Source organism: Paroedura picta, chromosome 3, assembly GCF_049243985.1.
Source record: "Paroedura picta isolate Pp20150507F chromosome 3, Ppicta_v3.0, whole genome shotgun sequence".
Classification (NCBI taxonomy): domain Eukaryota; kingdom Metazoa; phylum Chordata; class Lepidosauria; order Squamata; family Gekkonidae; genus Paroedura; species Paroedura picta.
The window spans coordinates 155,122,258-155,142,987 of record NC_135371.1 but is presented as its reverse complement, the minus strand read 5'-3'; the positions used below and the strand labels follow the sequence as shown (position 1 = coordinate 155,142,987).

Here is a 20,730-nt window from a genome sequence, read left to right as displayed (position 1 = left end):
GGACAGGAAGGCCTGGAGGATCATTGTCCATGGGGTCGCGATGGGTCGGACATGACTTCGCACCTAACAACAAAATCTGAATGTTTCTGGACAGCTGTTATCCTGTTTTTGTCTTGTTTTTAATGGGCTCATTGCTTTATATTGTCATATTATATTAACAATAACCCACTTTGAACAAGCCTCTGAACAGGAATAATAAAATATATTATAAAGAAATCAATGGATAAAATAAATATAAAATAAAGATGTGGACGTGGCTTGACAATAAGGAGCCTGATGATGGCAAGCAATACCGAGGAGTTGGCAGAAATATTTGGTGGTATCTACTTCTGGAGTCATGCACATCCATTTGGTATCCTGGGATTGTGTTTTCAGATCTTCATCAGGGTGGAGGACAAAGATTAACATTTTGAGAGGTGGGTTCTTGCTTTTTTAATGCACGTTTGTGGTTGTGGCAGATTAAGTGGTTTCATCATTATATTTAGCCAAGAGGTTCTAGCAATTGTAGGAAGATTATTGTATTCAATAACTAATTAAATGGCCATTGAATTATCAACAAGGATAATCAGGGGTGTGCTCTTTTAAGTATTGCCAATTATGCTGTTGAAGCGCCTATGGTTTTTATAATTCAATATATCTTTTACATTTGACACATAATTATAAATATCAAAAAACCCTCCCAACAGTCTAACGCAGCCTTTCTCAATGAGAAACCCCTGCAGCATTTTTCAGGCTTTGAGAAACACCAGAAATTGTGTGATCATGCAGAATATGGTTCGAAAGCATAGCTGTGTACTTGCGTATCTGGCCTCCCCCTTCCCACCTCCTCCAGGCTCATCATTGGCCATTTTGGGAGGGGGGGGGGTTGATGTATGGTCACATCACCTGATAAATGTTTAACAACATTTTAAAAATATATTAAGAATGAATTAATTCCCACCCACTCAGGAAACCTTTACAGGGCTGTCAAGAAACCCCAGGGTCCCGCTAAATGGTGAGAATTTCGGTCAGGAAGGCTCCTTCACGCCTGTCATTCTGCAAGTCATGTAAAACTGACTTGTTTGGGAGAGCTATCCTTACAGGCTAACCTATCTTGGAATAGTTAGGGAAGGTGCTTTAAAGAGAATGGGATTGTGGATTACACCATTTGCAGCATGTATCACCCTGTTGTGGTTTCCCTTCATTACAGCCACACTCTGTATCATGCTTCATACGCTATGAAGGGTTGTACAGATTCCAGTAATCTTAGGTCTAGTACAGTAGTCATTTGACTTTTCATATTGATTGTATTGACCTATACGGTGCTTATGAGATGTCTCTTTATATGGACTAATACTGAGCTATACTGCTTTGAGGCTCAGTGAGACAGGTGGGAGAGAGATAAACACAGTAAATACACAGACATCACCATTCCCTTAATTCTCTAGATCAGTGGTCCCCAACCTTTTTATCACCATGGACCGCTCAACGCTTGACAATATTACTGACGCCCGGGGGGGGGGGTAGTCTTTTGCCGAGGCATGTCACCGCCACCTGAGCCCCTGCTCCAGGTGCTTTCCTGCCAGCGCCCCTGACTTCCCACCACCCACTGGGGGTGCTGCCAGCAGCAGCTGCACAGTGCCACACCAAGGGGGAGCCCCAGCCATGACGGCCGCTGGAGAGCACCAAAGGTGAGCCGGTGGCAGAGTGGCAGGGCAGCCCCCAAGGGAGCAGCCAGGGAGGAGGACGAGGAGGAGCTGCGGCCCGGTACCGATTGATCCACAGACTGGTACCAGTCCCCGGACTGGGGATTGGGGGCCACTGCTCTAGATATCAGCTATAGAAGTGTGGCCGCATTTCCCTTGCCATTTGGCAGGGCAATAGGCAATACGGATTATCCCAGCACTGTGATAAATTGGTAAATTCTACTGTGGTTTAAAGTGACCAGATTGTCCCACTTTTGGACATCTGGGGATACCTGGCAAATTGTACTTATGTTGAAATTAAAAAAATATATATTACAATACTATTTTTGCATTCTATGCGTTCTATGAAACTTTTTGTTGCTCCATATAGACCAAATTTTTAATCAAGAACCCCCCCTGTCAATGGTGTCCCACTTTACCAATGTTACAATCTGGTCACCTTACTGTGGTTGGGCATATGAATGAAAATGTTAGTGTGTGTGCTTTGGGGGGGGGGGCATCTTCCAATTACTAAAAGGAAGGCTACATGCCAGGAACAATTGAGGGTAAAAGAAGAAGGGGACGACAGAGAATGAGGTGGCCGGATGGAGTCACTGAAGCAGTAGGTGCAAACTTAAATGGACTCCGGGGAACGGTAGAGGACAGGAAGGCCTGGAGGATCATTGTCCATGGGGTCGGACACGACTTCGCACCTAACAACAACAAAAGCAAAGGCTACATAGCCAGTTTTCAATGCAATTGTTTTGAGCAGGTAGGATAAGCCGGTCCTCCCCCCACCCCCAAAGTGATGATCCGATACAAGAGAGGAAGACTGTTTCACAAAGGGGTTTAACTTCCCTTCCACTCTCTCTTTCGCCCCCTTCCTTTCTTCCCCTCTCCCTTTTCTCTCCTGGTGGGACCCCTTTTCTGCTGGGAGCGGGGAAAGGGTGGGGGGTTCGCCTCCTTCCGCGGCGTCTCACCTGGCCGGTTCCCCCCTCGGAGCCTTTGACGGTGCCCAGCCGAGCGGAGCAGGGCGCGCGCGGAAGGGGGGAGGGGGGAGGGGGGGTAGAGGCACGGACCCGATCCCGAAGCCTCCCCGGCCCAAAGCGAAGCAGCGCCGCCGCACTACCTACAGGAGGCTTTAGGACCCGACCCCCCCCCCCCGCCCTCGCCCGGCCCTCGCGGCGATCCGGGTTTCCCCCGCGAACTTGGCCAAGGCGAGGAGCGGCGCCCGGCTCTGCCGCGCGTTCCCGCCACCCGGGGGCAGCTCTGGAAAGCGGGGCAGCCGCGGCGCCGGAGCCGGTCGGGAAGGAAACTGCTGCCTTGGCAAAAAGAAGCCGCCGGAGCCGGAGCCTGAGGGGGGCAGAGAGCGGCGCGCGTCTCTCGTTGCGCTCCGGCGGGCGGCGGCCCCTGCTCGGGAGGCGGCCCGGGGCGCTGCGAAACTGTCAAGCGGCTGGCCGGGGGGACGCAGAAACTCTCTCGGGCAGGCAGCCCCTCCAAGGGGGGCGGGGGAATCCGCAGGGCCCGAGGGGCAAGCGCGGAGCAGCAAGCCTTCCACGAGCGGCCCCTCCCCCGAGCGCCCAGGCGCCCAGCCCCCCGGGGAAGAAGGTGCCCGCCGGCTGGGGAAAGGGGACTTTGTTGCTTTAAGGGGCTGTCAGAGCCGCCTTCCTCCTCCTCCTCCTCCGCCCCCCGCGCCCCCTCCCTCCGTCCCTCCCCCCCTTGAGGGTCTCCGCGCGCGCGCTGCAAAGGCCGGTCCGGGCTGGAATGCCGCGCGCTGCCCCCCGAGGAGCGCCGCCGGCCTCGGCGCTCTCTCTCGCGCCCGCTGGCTCTCCCGCGCGCGTCCCCCCTTTGGTGACAGCCCTTTTGCCAGGCGATCTTTTGTTGCCTCCGCAGCCAATCAAGGCTTTTGACGACACACTTCAGTTGGGGTATAAAAGGAGAGTCCTGCCTGCCCGGCCCCCCCTCCGCTCCTTCCCTCACGCCGCCAGTCGCCCGCCACCTCCGGCCCCGCACAACTTCGAGGCGCCCGCGGCGGCGGCGGCGGCGGCACCCCCCTCCCCGAGCCTCCCGCGGCCGAGCCCGAGGAGGGACCGCTGGCTGGCCCACAGACCGACCGACCGACCGACCGACGGAGCGACTGGCCGGCCGGCCGGCTGGCTTGCGCGAGAGGGTCGGGTCGGGTCGGGAGGGGTGGGGAGGGGTGGGGTGGGGAGGGGGGCGCGCGGCCGGCCGGCCATCTCCAGACATGCGGGTGCCGCGGGGCTCGCCGGCGCTCCTGTGCTTCCTGGTGCTGGGCTGGGAGCTGTGCGGCGGGGAGCCGGCCGAGCGGGGGGCGGAGAGGGCGCCCACGGAGGGAGCCCCCCTGGCCGCCGAGGCGGAGGACCAGGGCTGCCCGGTGTGCATGTGGCGAAAGCACAGCAAGGAGATGCGGCTGGAGAGCATCAAGTCGCAGATCCTGAGCAAGCTGCGGCTCAAGGAGGCGCCCAACATCACCCGCGAGGTGGTGAACCAGCTGCTGCCCAAGGCGCCCCCGCTGCAGCAGATCTTGGACTTGCACGACTTCCAGGGCGACTCCTTCCAGCACGACGACTACCTGGAGGAGGACGAGTACCACGCCACCACCGAGACTGTCATCAGCATGGCCCAGGAAAGTAAGTGCGACGCTTCTTTGTTAACACCGGCAGGCAGGCAGGCGGACGGGGGGGGGAGGGGGGAGGAAGAAGAGGGGGCGAATACGCGCGCGCGTGTGTGTGTATGGGGGGGGGCGCACAACTTGCCGTCCGCCGCCGCCACAACTTTCTCGGCCTCCGCGGGCGGGTGGGTGTGTTTTGGGGGGCGGGTAGGAAGAAAGCGCGTCGCCTCGGCTGCTCCGGGGGCTTATTGTTTATTGCAGCGCGGAATAAACCTCCCCCGGCCGAGAGGCAGCGTCGCTGTCGCCGCGGAGCCCGGACTGCTCGAGGGGCTGCTTGCGGCCGGGCTCCCTTCTGCGCTGGGCTCAGGGCCCGGCCGCAGGACTTGCAGGGGGGCTTCTCCGACGAGCTGCTTCGCTCCACGCTCAATCCTCCCACCCGTTCCAGCGAGCGGATGTCGGCAGGGCGGGGGACCTGCCGTCTTGCTCCAATGGAAGGCATCCGTCCTCCCAAGGCGCATCCCGTTCTTCGGATGGAGCTGGGGGGTGGGGGGCGACCCTCTTTTCTGGGGACCCCCTCCCTTCCCCAGGCTTTTCTTTAACTTGCACGAAGTTGTTTGCCAGCCGGCTGCTTTGGAGGGGAAGCTCTGCTTGGGGCCGAGAGCAGCTCCCTCGAGCCTTTCGCATGTTGAGGTATTGTGCAAAGTCGTCTTCGCAGGGAGCTTTGTGGCTGCGCCCTTTGCAGAGCTCGGGGTTGGAGCTGGGCTCTCGCAAGGAGGTGCAGGGCACGCAGCCTGAAAGCTCTGCTGCTGCTGCTGCTGCTAACACCGGCTGCGCCTAGGAAGGGCCAGGGAGAGGTTCTGCCCTGGGAGCCCTGTCACCCAAGGTGTCACGGTTTGGAAAGGACTCCACCAGTCAGGCTCCTGGACCCGGCATTTCTCGGCGCTGGAGAGTGTGGCTCCTTTTGCTCCCCCTGCCAAGTGAAGGCAGGCGTAATCCCTTTTGTGAGGTTCCCCTTGGCCAGCTGCAAACAGCTCTAGAAGTTTGCCTTTGGAATATCCAGCTGCCTCCCCCCTCATGTGCGCGCACGCGTGCACACACACACACACACTCACACACACTCCCCCCTCCCTGTGCTCTTTCCAGGTCTGCCAAGATCCTTGGCCCTTTGTGCTTCCCCCATTTATTATAGACTCTCATGCGTGGCGTTTTCTTTTAGGAAAAGAAAGAGAAAGAGAAAAAGAAAGGAGAGAGTGAGAGAGAAAGAGTTGCAAAATAAACGTTTCCCAGTGTGTTGGGGAAACAAACAGTGTTTGGATAGCCCGGTGCTGCGCGCTGTTTCTTGCCATAGTGCCATGCTTGTTGGCGAGGAGGCTGAATGTAAAAATCCAACTCACCAGATTTATCCTCCAGGACACATCTGAAGTTGGATTCTGACATGGCATGTCTCAGAAGCCATTGAAAGGAAGGCTGGGGCTGTCAAACATCTGATGTTCTGGGCATTTATAGTCTGCCTCTTTTTTGTCCCTTGTTCCAGATGAGGTGGTTACATTCCCATTGAATGGGATGGATGACCTGGGTACTGGCCTTGGGAGCAGGAGTGGAAGTGCCAACCTTTCCCCGTAGGTTCTCTGGGGGAGAGCCAGGGCAACTTCCCTTGGGACAAGGAAGACAGGATCACAAAATGGGCCTCAAAGGTCATGGAATAATCTTTGGAATTCTCAGTGGAAGATGAAAATCTAGCTTGCGGAGACAGTAGAGAGGCAGCAAATTAGGCCGTAATGGCATCTCTCCAATTTCTCAGTCATTCTAACAGTGTAAAATATATCCAGCCTTTCCTTTGAGTGCAGCCTTTCCTTTGAGTGCAGATGACAGAGAGGACAGAATCAGAGTCATGTGACCCTAGATAGCTACTGCTGATTGGATCACAGCAGGCATGATGGACCACTGTGGAGTAGGTTGCAGCAGGAGCATTATATCTTAACAAGGAGAACACAGAGAATTTCATTAAAGCATCCTTGAAAGTATATATCCATGTTTGATTCACTTCAGAGTTTACTCTCTGAGCATACTTTCAACCAGTATAACATCTCCACAAGTAGGATGTACAAATTCTGTGATGCTGGGGCACAAAGCAGGAAAGTAACCTGTCCTGGATGTCAAAAGGATTACTTACATTACACCACCGCATTCTGGCAATTTAACTCCTTGGTCCAGTTGGGTGTAATGGTTAGGAGTGTGGACTTCTAATCTGGCGAGCTGGGTTCGATTCTGCACTCCCCCACATGGAGCCAACTGGGTGACCTTGGGCTCTCCACGGCACTGATAAAGCTGTTCTCACCGAGCAGTGATATCAGGGCTCTCTCAGCCTCACCTCCCTCACAGGGTGACTGTTGTGGGGAGAGGAAAGGGAAGGCGACTGTAAGCTGCTTTGAGCCACCTTCAGGTAGAGAAAAGCAGCATATAAGAACCAACTCTTCTTCTTCTTCTTCTACTGGTAAAATTTATTGTGACAGATTGCCCTTAGTTCAAAATACCAAATTCATGTGCTTAAAAACTTGATGTCACAGATTTCCTTTGGGGTTATAGATTCATCATAACTCATGACTGGCTATCATAAATATGATGCCATATATAAAATTGTACATTGCCCCACACCTTCTGAAACATGGTGCTTTTCAACTCAGTAAATCCACACACTAAACTGGAATTACTGGCCCCGACCCAACTAAACCTAGTTGTTACTAAACATCATTGAAATGCAGGGAACAAGTTAGTTGAAACTTACAGAAGCTTTCAATGTGACACACAGCCCAGTTCTGTGGCTGGGAAGCAAAACACTTTTCTGGGAGCTAATTTCTCACCCAAGGTGCTGTTAAAGTTATGCACATAAAACAAAAGTCTAGTGGCTTTTGTCCTAAGTGCATAACCTTATAAACTCCTTGGGTTCCTATGAATAAACTTAGAGATTGTTTTGACTTTTCCCTTCATAATTTGCTCTTAATTGTTTAATATATAAGGTGATCTACGGTCCTTATTTAACAGGACTCCAGTGAGCCCTGGGCATAAAAACAACCTTGAGTAGGGGAGGAATCTGATTAGTACTGCTAAAGGTAAAGGTATCCCTGTGCAAGCACCAAGTCATGTCTGACCCTTGGGGTGATGGCTTCTAGCGTTTTTTGGGGAGTCAATACGGGGTGGATTGCCAGTGCCTTCCCCAGTCATTACCATTTTACCCCCCAGCAAGCTGGGTTCTCATTTTACCAACCTCAGAAGGATGGAAGGCTGAGTCAATCTTGAGCCGGCTGCTGGGATCGAACTCCCAGCCTCATGGACACAGCTTCAGACAACATGTCAGCTGCCTTACCACCTTGTGCCACAAGAGACTCTATAGTACTGCTAGCTGCATATAAATCTATTGCTTGCCTCTCACTGTCCCATAAAACATTCACGCCTGGATCATCAACTCAGACTGTTCAATCTCAATGCTTGGAGAGCCAGCTGAGCATGACTCTAGTAAAAAACTGAAGCTGGCATTATTAGATAGATGGGAGAATGGAAGAGGAGTGGCTCATGGGTTTTCGGTTGTAACTTTGACTCCCTTAACCTTGCACAACAACATCCACAAAAATCCCAAAGACTATATAAGCAACATGTTGTTCAGCTTCTCTTAGTTATAGCTATCTTCTATAGTGATTATAAAGCTCAGTGTCATGTTACAGGTTTAGAGGATAATCAGAACTACGCCAGTGGTTATCAATCAAATATTAAGGCCAAGAAACAATGAAGAGGCAGGCACTACAGGAAGTGTTGAGATCCTTTGACACAGGACAGTCCAATGCAGAAGTGACCATCAACTGACAGAAAATAGGAACTGCGAAATGTGATGGAGTAGTGCCAAGCTTTTCATCCACATTCATCAATACGCTTTCAGAACTATTTAATATTACAGGACGGGACTTCGTGTAAACATTTAATCCATTCTCCCAAAACCGTTTCTTTGAAAGGGCCTGCCATGGTAGTTTGCAGTTTCACAGAGTGAATCGAGTTCCTCACAATGTCCCCAGCCTCTTTCAGACATCGGTGATTTACAGATATTAAACAACATTCAGCAATGCCGTCTCAGATTTGGAATGAGCAGGTAGGCTCAGGCCTATGCAGTAAGTAGGAACAGAAGGCAGCAATAAACAAATATTGCATGATTGCACTCAACTAAAGTTATATTGAGCAGAAGTCAGTTCTTCACAGGAATCAACTCTGCAGTTTCTTTCATGATTGCACTTGTAGCCCAACTTGAAACTCCCTCCTGGTTCCAACCTTGGGTTCTTCCAGTGGGCTCACATATTTCTTAATGCCTCCTGAACACTGGATAAGAATCTGGTTCTGTGAACTTTGTATGTGGGTAGGCAGAAGGGATTGTATCCGTGCTTTGCTCTTGTGGCCCTTTCTTGCATGCCCAGGGAAATGCCGATCGCTACTTTGGAATCAGAAGGTGAATTTCTTCCAAGCCAGACTGGCCAGGGATTCTGGTTCTTTTTTTTTTTTTCTGGGGGGGGCATAATCTGGACATGGAATTGGAGTCACTGTGGTAGGCAGGTAGTTATGAATTTCCTGTATTCTGCAGGGGGTTAGACTAGATGACTCTGAAGATCCCTTCCAACTCTAAGAGAAAAGATGTGATAGTTGTGAGATAATGTTTAATCCATCTTGCTTTTGTGGATACACTATTTTGTCCTGGTCAGATTTACAGGATCAGAAGGAACATGTACCCAAGAATGTAATTCCTGTTCCCACTGAGTGCAGGAAATGACACCTTCTCATGGAAGGATGGCAAAACATCAGGTTCCTATGCTCTTTCTGGTATTCTAGAGTAAATCTTGGGTTTACAGGACACCATCCTTTTGAGGTGAATCAGCGGGTAGGGCAGGATGTAGTTTTTGGACCTTTTTTCCATGGGTGGATTTAATTGTTAAACTTCAAACTGTAAGCAGTATTTCCAGTCATGAATGCTGCCAATTCTGGACAAAGAATCTGTTGACGATATTTTGGGGCGTCTCGAGTTATCAGTCTCGAGGTTAACTTATAGTTTACTGATAGGTACAGATAACTTTGATATTTGTATGTTTTCCCCAAATTCTTTATTCTTTGTACTATATGAGTGTGGACTGTCACTTTATTCCCCCCCCCCACACACAACATTTCAATGAATTTCCATTAAAATTCAGTCTTTTAAAGAGGGTAGTGAAAGGATTCAAAAGGTTTATGAAGCTACAGAGTTGTGCTGTGGGTAATTTTGTTTTTGGTGGGGCGTTTCTGTTGATTGTCTATTATTTATTAATTATAATAAAAATAATAAAAATTAAAAAAAATAAAGGGGGTAGTGTATTTTGCCTGTACTTGGCTACTCAGTAGGTGGCATCGTCATAATAAAAACATATTTTAGTTGACTTTTTGCAGTCATTAAAGTCTTCACCTAGTTCTGGGACTACCCTAGTTTAAGAAAAGCTTCTATATACCCTTCACTCTCTTTATCATTAGCTGCAATTTGATCTCAGATTCTTCCAAGGTTCACAGTTGTTGGCTGGAGCTGTATCTCTCTTTGTCCCTGTGCAGTTTTACTTTTATACCTATGTGTTTAGGTATGTAGAGATGCCACAGCACTATGTAGAACCCAGTACAGAAGACAGAATATCTCTTGATAATCTAATATGAAGATCAGATGGAAGCTGGGTCACCCCATTCCTATTACAGGGAAGTGTCTTTATGAGTTATAATTCAATATCACTGGAATTTTCTGAACACCGTTCATATAATGTAACTTATAGTGACAACTAACATTAACTTAGCCTTTCCATCCATCTGCTCTCATGTACATGTTTTGTTTAGCCACCCTGTGCATTCTTCAACTCTCACAGCCTTTGCTTTTCCAGTTGGATTGCTAATTCCAGTTTGTTGTTGAGCATCTTTGTTTTTTTCTGTGCACCAGGCCTGCCACCCCTACTCTGGTATATATGATCCTTTCAATATGGCTTTCGCCTTACAACAGTGATTTCCCCAAAAGCGGATGTTCATGTCTAACCTACACAGATTTCTGTGCTGGACAGAGAGCCCCACCCTCATAAAAGTCTGATATCTGATAAATCTATTCCAAATGAAGAATGAAGATTGAACAGCCAGGCATGGGGAACTAGTGTGTGGGTCATTATGAATGAGGAGTCCTGTGGATTCTGGGAAAAAGTCCAACACATAGGATGTGTACCTGGTTTCTGGCTCAAGGAGCAAGGGTGAAATGCGGGCTATTTTAATACAGTTTGATTGATTACCAATCTATATCATTTGCTACTGCTGAGATGGAGAGAGGCTTATTGTCTCAATGTTATAGGAGTTAAGACAAACCTGCTTGCTGACCATTAGTTGTTAAAGCACATAAAAGCAACAGTACATCCTCTACCCAAGCAGCCTAATAACACCAGTTGAGTAAGATGTTGAAATTGTGTCAGCTGGGGTCACATTGTAAAAAGATTCTGAGTCACTGAACTTGCAAGACTTACACTTGAACCTATGTATTAGAAGTAAGCTGAACATACTACAGTATAACGTAGTTGGATAGGCCAAAGTATAATGCAATGGAATTCACACAATATAATGTGGAATGTAAGCCATGCAGGGGATATGCTATGGAAAAAGAGCAATGTGCTGAGTTCTACATGGTATGTCTGTTTGCTTCCTAGGCACTGTCAGACATGACTAATGCATTCCAACATTCGTTCTAACATTCATGGCATGAGTGGTATCTTGTAGACCCCACAGACGCACTTGCAATGGTAGACCCAAGTAGATTCTTTTTAATTTCAATCCATTACATTTTCTTTGTAACTTGCCAAAAGTTTGATGGTGACAGAAGACAGCACCTAGAAACAGATCACCCCCCTTCTAGTTTTGGAGATTAGAGAACAGCCCCAAACAACACTACTGTAGGAGACAGAGGAGAAGGCAATAAATTGATCTTACATGCCACTCATTTGTACTGACTGAAGAGCTCAGGTCTATGGAAGGAGAGCTCTCGGGGCTTGGGGGACCCAGGTCTGCTTTTCTGTGCTCCTAAAAGGGAACTCAAATTTCAGTTACTTGTCTCTGAACAGTTATAATCTGCTCCTGCTTCAGTCCAACATCTCTGTGGAGTGAAAGAAGTTGTGATGCTCTCTATCTTGTGTTGGAAGTCATATCCAAAACTTTTTTCATGATGAATGCAAGTTATGCACACAATCAGGATGGTGTCTCATTATTATGTGGACTTGAGCAGTAGCTTAACTAAAAAGAAAAAGAACAACAGGTAGCTTTCCTTCATTGTCTCTTTTGCTGTTCAGTTATGATACCATATCTGGCTGGCCTGGGACAAGTGGTAAGCAGACATACAGTGGAAAAATAGGTCTACTCCCAAGCTGGAGAGTTTTTTAGAAACTCTTAGGTTCATGAAGACAGCTTGTTTGGTGACTTATTTGTACAAATTCCTCATGCTGAGAGTTTAGGAAAAAAGATACCTACCTCGGATTGAAATAAGTCTTAAATGGTGGGTTAGGCTTCCACATTGGACTTGGCTGCTAAGACAGGCCTCCTCCAGAACGTTGTAGAGTAGGTTAAGGAAATCAAAGAACAGAAAGCCATTAGGTCCTCAGTAGGGGTGATTCACACTGAATTGCTGGACTTGAAATGAACACTTTGCATCACCGGAAGAAAATCCACCCACTCAATCTGAAGACAAAATAGACACAACAGAAAAGAACATCCAGGAATGTATGGTGGCTCAGAAGTACAGTAACTGATCTACAGAACCAGTCTCTGTGCAACCATGATGAGAACAGTTCCAAATTAATGTCACAATAATATGTAGGACTGAAAGTATCCAGGAATCCAAGATGAAGACAGAGGTGAGGCAAAAATAATTTTACAATAGCAATATCATTGTTACGTATTTTTACATTACAAAAAGAAAAAGGGAATAACAGTAATTAATGCTGAGACTCTAAAAATACGAATTGGAGACAACAGTTTTCTATGCCAAGATCCACAGACTATCCCTGCCCCAAAGAGCATATGATGTTAGTGTGTGTATGTATGTGACACACACAGTGAGAATGCACCATGATATGAATTTGCACACAATTCATAACCATAAACTTGGCACCACAGAGTATAGTTCCCAAGCTTTGGTTCTGTGGGAACACTGTGTTAAAAGGAGATTTCTACCCATGGAAAAATCTATGACTCCAAATGCTCACTTGAACTGGTGCCGGCTGGGAAGGGCCGTGAGGGGAGGCAGCGTATGGTCCGGAGCGTGTGAAGGCTGAGCGGAAGGAAGGGGTGTTGGGTGGGAGGGTGTGGGGGGCACAAGTGTGAGGAATCGCAGTGGGGAGAAGGACTTCCCTCCTGGTCAATTCTACAGCTCATTGAGAAATTTCCTTCTCCAGCATTAATAGACTTGGATGGCTTTGAAATTTTACTGCCCATAAAATCGGCGACACGCTGGGGCTTTTTTCTGTGTTAAACGTTTGCTGCTCCACCCCACAACCATCCCTCTCCCCTTAACAGCTTGCCCCCCTCCCAAAATAAAGCCAACATGGCACACACCACCCAGTCTGAAATTGACAAGGGTAGTCCAATCTGATTTTAATTGGTTTTCTGGAATAATTCTTCTTGCCCCTAGGCTCATTGGATTGGCTGGATTGGCTATCTGCTGGACCCCAAAGCCCACCTCCTAGAATATTTAGCACTCTTCCTCATTCCCTTCTCCCCTGATGACAATTATGATTTTTGCTGCTGACACTCTTTCATGGAGCAATTGTGTGTGTGAGTATTTTTATGGTTCCTGAACAGAAGGAAGGGAAGGTTTTATAGGCAGTGGGGCCATAAACCTTTCTGGTTCCCCTCTCCTCACTCCTTCAGTCCCATCCTCCCTCCCCTTTTTAATCTAAAGCGTACGTTTCCCCCATCCATAGACAAGAAACTAGGGAAGGATAATTGGGTTCTAAACCATTTATTGGCTACCCATGACCCTTGTTGACCTTTCGTTTGGGCACTGGAGGTGGGGAGGGGAAGTTAATGAAGTAGCTTGAAGGAAGATTGGGGGGGGGGTGACAGTGTGAAACCCACCAAATGTTACTCCCCCCACATTGGTACAACATTCTGGGTTTAGTGAATTTAAATCAACACTAAAGTCAGAGCAATGAGCAGAAGTCATTTTCTGTGTACAAGGATAAAGTCAAAATACGGGATTTTTTTGTTAGAATGTATGAGGGTGAGGTTCTGATGGGCATCAGGAAGACTGCCGATTGTGTGGGTAGAGCTAAAATACCAAAGGGAGGGACTAGTATTGAAAGACATGGGCAGATCCATTAATTTACGTGCATTTAAAAGAAGCCGTGGAACAGAGAAATCAATAAAAATTGGAAAACTATATATTATAGGCCATTTAATTAGGGTTTTATGTACAACACAGTCACAAAATTTGTGTTTCTAGTCTAAGAAATTCCTTCCTTGTTAATATGAACATATAGACCAAATGTCACCAAGCAAATTCTTCCAAAAGGTGGGTCTTGGGGATGTGGGTGTTCAGTGAATCAACTCTAGTCTAATCCAATGAGGGTACAGCATGGGAATAATAAGGCTTCCATGAATACCTGTCTCTTGAAACAATCAAGCTTTAAAGTGGCAATGCTTGATTAATTTTGTGCCCCAAGGGGACAACTTGTAGTTTGTAACATAATTACCACCACTTGTAATGTTCTGGGTGAAAATGGGAAAATCTTGAGGGGATTATTCCCTTGGCAAGACATCTTCCAGAGGGATAGCTGTGTCAGTCCCTTGCAACAATAAATAAGTGTTTTAAAGACTAGCTGGTTGATTGTACCATAAGCGTTCACAGGAAGAGCCCACTGCATTTGCTGAAATGGGTGGTGACTGTGCCAAAAATAAAGCTGTGTCAAAAATGTGTTAGTCTTTTAGGTGCCGCAAGATTCTCTTTTAGGTGCCGCAAGATAGTCAGGTTAGGTAAAGTTCTGGTTATAGAAATTTTTTCCAATGTACCATGTCTAGGAATTAGTAAAGGGCAATGATCATTACCAATGGCAGTAACTGGTGTAACAGTGTGGTTCTGCCAGCTCTAGAGGAACTGACCATAGTTAATTACATCAGTAGAATACCAGTAGTATTATAATACTCCCAAATAGAACTGTCTATGTCACTCACTTCAGCTGGGGCAATTCTAGTGTATATTTCATATCACCAATTGTGTGGGGAAGTCTGGGGGGTCACCCACTAAAGAGTGACTGTATATAGATGTGAAGGAAATGTGAAGCTCTGAAATGACCTGTATATGTATGTGTGTCAGCTAGATGGCCTTGGGCTACCTGTGAAGTGTTGCAGCACACATTCATCCTGAGATGCATTAAAAGAAGAATAGTTTGGCCTTGGGGAAAGGGAATGCATCCAGGCAGGAAAATTCAGACACCTAAAAATGTGATACGTGGGCTTAAAAATAGGATGCATTTATTCAACTATGTACAGAGGGTGATGTTTAAAACAAGGGAATGCTTCTCAAAAATGGGTCCAATAGCTAAGAAAACAAGGTTGCACTTACCCGTCATTGTTGTTCATCAGTCCTTTTGTGCATGCACACATGGGGACTGCACGATAGCGGGCCAGTTGTGGAGAAGAGCTTCCAGGCTTCTAAAGAGGTTTTTAAAGAGTGCTCCCCCTTCCTTCTGTCTACAGAGATTCTTTTTCCTGTCCCAAAGGATCATGTGACAGAGGCAGGGTGAGCACTCCTCCCCTGATTTCAAGTGGGGAGGCCCATGCATGGTCATCAGCCCACAGGCGGGAAAGGAAGGAGGGATGTGTACCTGCATAGAAAATCTCTTGATGAACAGGGGTCACAGCTAAGTGCAACTCTGTTTTCATCTATGTGACTTCTATGCAGTCTCACATGGGAGAATAGCAAGCTCACTTATCCAAGAAGGAGGGCATGGGCTGATCAACGAAAAATTGCTTGTTGCACAGCCTTTTCCACTGCACTTTATTTCTGGATTCCACATCCATCGAGTAGTGTTTGATGAATATAGAAAAAACGGACCATGTCACTGCCTTATAGATGTCCTCCAGTCCAGAGCGACTATTTCCCTCCACCCCATCGTACCTCATGTTCACTATGTAAATGCGATAGGGGTTTAATTGGAACCTTACAACTATATTTGGTATTCAAACATCTAAAACAATGTTTAGAAACAATGAAATAGAGAGAAAGTAATTAACAGGATTTATTAGCAGTGGAACGTAAGAGAAAAATTTAAGGGATTCTGCTTATTAATTAGGTAAATTTAAGTACAGAACGAGGAAAAACAAGAATGAATGGCTACATCCAAGCAATTATCAATTAAAATAAAATCCAATTATATTTGCTAAAAAGGGTAAATCACTATTGTAACAAAACATGCACATCTTTTCTGTCACTAAATTTCTAACAGTTGAGGATTAGATACCATGCATCGCTTCATAGGGGACCCTCATAAATAGAAATAATTCCCTTGCTTCTCATAAAGATGAAATAATAATTCATGATCTCATTTATTATTCAGAACTGGGGCACAGATTGGATGAGACTGAGAGAGATATGTAAAGTTTATAGCTGAGAATTCCAGCATGTGCATCAGAATTAGCAGCAACCATCACTAAACCTGGTAGAATTCAAAATTGATACAATAGAATAAAATGGAAAGTATTTGTGAAAAAACTCCACATCTTCAAGCATATAATGTTTTTGACTCATTGCTGCTGTAAACAAACAACCCCATTTTACTCATTTGTCTTTTTTTCTGACTGGAGAGATGACCTTTAAGACCTGATATCTTTTGTGCCTAATTATTTGTACCAAAACTCCCAGCCAGACTTCTAAGAATGTTCTAATTTGTAATGAACGGTAATAGTAGCAACAATCACATTTCCATTAGTGGAAGAATAAGTAGCATATTTGCTAACATATTCCAGTGTATTTTTCTTTTAATACAAGGCACTGAGTTGTGTCATGCACATTCTACCTGAGTGTTTATAATATCGAATCGCAAGGCCTGGAAACTGCAAATGTCCTGAAGTCAAAAAGGAGGACAGGGAGACAAATTTCATAGAATCATAGAGTTGGAAGGGGCCATACAGGCCATCTAGTCCAACCCCCTGCTCAACGCAGGATCAGCCCAAAGCATCCTAAAGCATCCAAGAGAAGTGTGTATCCAACCTTTTCCTGAAGACTGCCAGTGAGGGGTAGCTCAGCACCTCCTTAGGCAGCCTATTCCACTGCTGAACTACTCTGACTATGAAATTTCCCCCCCTGATATCTAGCCTTTATCATTGTAGTTTAAACCCATTACTGCGTGTCCTTTGCAGCCTATTATTGCTATTTGGTGGGAGTTGAGTACGAAACCATTCATGAAATGCCTTACTTGAGTGTATAGTTTGTGAGCTCCATCTCAAGGGCCAACTCAGGGCCAACTCAGATCTTCTCCAGTGTAGCAGTGATCCTTCCCCAGGAGACTGTGTGAGCCATGCTCTGTCTATCAACCATAGAAATCTCTATCCCTGTTCTATAAGGTGTGGCCACATTAATAAGGGTCGTGGGAAAGTTACAAGGGGTCAGATGAAGAGTGCATGAATGCATGATATGATGCCCAGAACTCACTCTCCATATCCTTGATCAAGCTCAAATAATGAACTAGAAACTGCTTTAATGGTTTTGCAATTCCAGCGTGTGAGGCTGAATTGAGATTGGATATAACCACTTCTGTCTTGAACGTTCTTGAATCCGTGAAGTAGAGATTTGCATAGAGACACCCCCCAGAGCTGGGCTTGCAGTGTTTGTTCTTTGCACCACAATGAGGACATGGAGGGGAAAATACAAGGGACCAGATCATCTAGTTTTGAAAATAGTCTTTTCACCCAAACAAGCAGTTACCCATGACCGGAAATTGCCGTCTCCATGCTATGGTTTTCTCGTGCCCTTCCTTTACAGTGTGTGGGAAATGACTAGGGGTGGGTCACAGAACCATGGACAGCGCCCTGGCGAGGGAGGATTTTTTTGTGTAGGGGGGTGCAGAAGTAGTAACACCAAAGAGAACACCAAGCAGATGAACCACAGAGACAATTTTTGCTAGATCCAAGTGCTATTAAGTGACCCCGCAAATAACCCCACCTCACCATTACAATCTACAAGAATCTATTAACAAATTCAAGAAACAGATACAATAAATCAATATCCTAATAAACCAGTATCTATTTGCTTCCAGGGCAGTACTATTTTCCTATTCCTAGTCTCAAAACTGCCCTTTCCACATTAATTTGGGCAATGTCTGTATAATACATTTCACATAGCTAGTCTGAAACAATGATCAGGAGGGGCGGGGGGGGGGAGAGGTCTTCTGTCACTTTAAGAACTGGAAGAGACTGATGTAGGGGGGGAGAGAAATTCCCAGGGGAGCACAGCATTAATTTGGGACTTGTGCACAGCAAATTGCCTTGGGCATTTGTTAGCAGAGGCCTTCGCTCCTGGTCGGCTGTGCAGGGAGAGGCGGTCGGTCTGTGTCGTGACCTTGGCGTGTTAGCAAGGCCTGCGGTTCATGGCACATGCAGCTGGGGGTGATTAAGCAGGGAGGAGTGCACCATGCAGGGGCAAAGGGGCACTCCCAGCTCAATGTAACCCAGATGTCTGAGAACAGAGGAGGAGATGGGGGGGCGGTTGGCCATTGGGTGTTTCTGGCTGATGCTTAGTAGGGAGGAGGGAGAAAGAGTGCCTCTTTCATTCCTCAGTCTATTTGTGTAGCAAGATAACTCCCTCTCGATCCCTAGGCTGTTTTGATGGAGGGCGTCCTCTGTCATTCACCCTGGCCATTATTTCTGTGTTGAGGAATAGTGGGGTCTCTTTTGCGTCTGGCATTTCTGCCAGTGCATTTCTTTGCTAGGCAACCCATCAATTCTTGAGGTGTTTATCTTGGCTTACCTGCTGCCAGAGTTCAAAGGGAGTCTCAGTTCACTCCTTCATGCAGAGAGGTGAATCACTGAGGGCTTGATCTCTGCTGAGGTGAAAAGATTTCTATCTCAGTTTGTATCCTAAGTATCCAGGGGTGGCCATTGGTTCAGTTCTGCATGGCTTGTCACTATATTCAGCATGATGGTACGTTTATTTGTGCTCTCAGTTTATGTCCCAGTTCTCCTGTAGAGCTAGAGGTGACTAGTTAGTCTTTAAAGAAGCATCTCTTCCTTAATCAGCATATTCTAAGGATTCCACCCACAAAGTTTCTTCTTGCCAATATGAGCTGCCAAATTCCTATCTTTTTCGAAGGCTATTTTCAGACTTGCCAAACTATTGAGTAAGCTCAATAGCTACAAGCCATCAGACATAAAAAGCAATTTAAATAATTTAACTGATTACCTTTCTAGTAATCAGTCTACATTGAGGAAAGATCTTTAAATGTAAGTATAAAAGAAAGATGACCTCTTCACTTTGCATAACCATAGGAGGCCTTTTGTGTGGGACTGGCACAAAAAGCCATGCAAACAATATTGGGTTGCCAACCTATAAGCAAGGCCTGGAGATCTCCTTGAACTTTAATGGATCTCCAGACAACAGTGAGAAATTCCCTTGGAGAAAATGGTTGCTCATTTATCTCCAGGAATTTCCCAAGAAGAAGAGTTGGTTTTCATGCCCTGTTTTTCATTACCTAAAGGAGAATCAAAGCAGCTTACAATCGCCTTCCCTTCCTCTCCCTACAACAGACACCCTGTGATGTAGGTGGGGCTGGGAAAGCTCTGACAGAACTGCTCTTTGAGAACAGCTCTAAGAGGACTGTGACTAGCCTAAAGTCACCCAACTCGCTGCATTTGGAGGAGCGGGGAATCTAATCCCTGCTCTTAATCACTAAACCCCAGAACATTATTTTGTATGCCTCTATTCACTGTGGGAGAACTAAGGTGGGTGGTTAGAAGGAACAGTTGTGGAGCCTGGTCTATATGGTATGGTGTCTGTGGAACTCCCTTCTTGCCACTATTTTTCTGCCAAGTTTCACACTTTGCTCAGTAGAGTGGTAATATCCATCCATTCATCCATCATTATTCCATTTGTATCCTGCCACTCCCACGTAGTCGCTCATGGCGGGTAATAGTCATCTTTAAAATAATAGCCCATAAAATCACCTAGTCCCATTAAAACCCAACGCTACCCCCTGGCAGTGGTCTAAAACATCTGCTTATGGTGTCAACAGCTACCTCTGGGGGCTGCCTGGCAAATGTTCCAATTGACTCAGCTCCTGGCCCCATCCAAAGACCTTGCGGAAGAGCTCTGTTTTACAGGCCCTGTAGAATTGCTACTTCCAACAATTCCTCTTGCATACTTCTTTCTCTGCCCACTATACAGTGTTAGTATGGTTAGTGTGCCTGGTTACAATCTGGGAATCCCAGGTTCAAATACCCACTCTATTATGGATGCTCACTGGATGAACCGTCTCTTTCTGTCAGCCTAACCTGTCTCATAGGGTGGTTGTTGTAAAGATAAAATGGAAAAGGGTAAAAGGTATCTGTTTAACCATCCAGAATCTTTAATCCTAGGGAAGATGTGTTGTCAGCATGAGGAGTTACAGACCAGGGTGAGAAGGATACATCCATTCCTAACAATGCCAACAATGGCAACCTCATAGGGTTTTCAAGGCAAGTGAGTAAGCAGAGGTGGTTTGCCATCACCTTCCTCTACAGTCTTCCTTAGTGGTCTCCCATCCAAGTAATGCTTAGCTTCTGTGATCTGATTAGACAAGACTATACTGTACCATTCCACATACCAGTTCCTACAATAGGGGCTGTATCTCAGTGGTAGTGTCTCTACTTTGCATGCAGAAGGTCTCAGGTTCAATCCGACATATCCAGTTAAAAGGATGAGGCAGTAGATATTGTGCAAAACCTCTGCTTGAGACTGGATTGCTGCTGCCAGTTTGGGTATACAATACTGACTTGATGACCTGATTCAGTTTAAGGCAGTTTCATGTTTAGATTCAAAAAGAACAAGCATGCAGCATATCCCCCCACTCAGTATGGATATGCATTTTGGTTTTTATCTACTTATAAAATTTATTTCAATACTGAATTTCAGCTAAAGAACAGCTACAATTTTTTTAAAGCATTTAGTTTAGAAGCAGCTGCACTATAACATTTAAAAATAGTTTAAAATAGATAGATGCGAACCCAACAATATTAAACAGGACAGCAATTTAATCAAACAAATGGTCAGCTAAAAAAAAGTCTGTTCCCAAAATGTTCAGAGGTTCCCTAAGGCAGCCTTTCTCAATTTTTTTTACTGTTGAGAAACCCCTGAAACAGTGGCACAAGTGGCATAATGGTGTAGAATATGGT

General features: G+C 46.4%; 1 protein-coding gene across 1 annotated transcript in view; it reads left to right on the top strand.

Annotated features, from left to right (window-relative positions):
• The first annotated feature begins 3,001 nt into the window (after positions 1-3,001).
• Positions 3,002-20,730, top strand: part of GDF11 (growth differentiation factor 11) — a 28,633-nt gene continuing 10,904 nt past the window's right edge. The window contains exon 1 of the mRNA XM_077328804.1: positions 3,002-4,315. Coding sequence (XP_077184919.1) covers positions 3,910-4,315 — 406 coding nt within the window. The 5' untranslated portion in view covers positions 3,002-3,909. The remainder of the gene's footprint in view (positions 4,316-20,730) is intronic.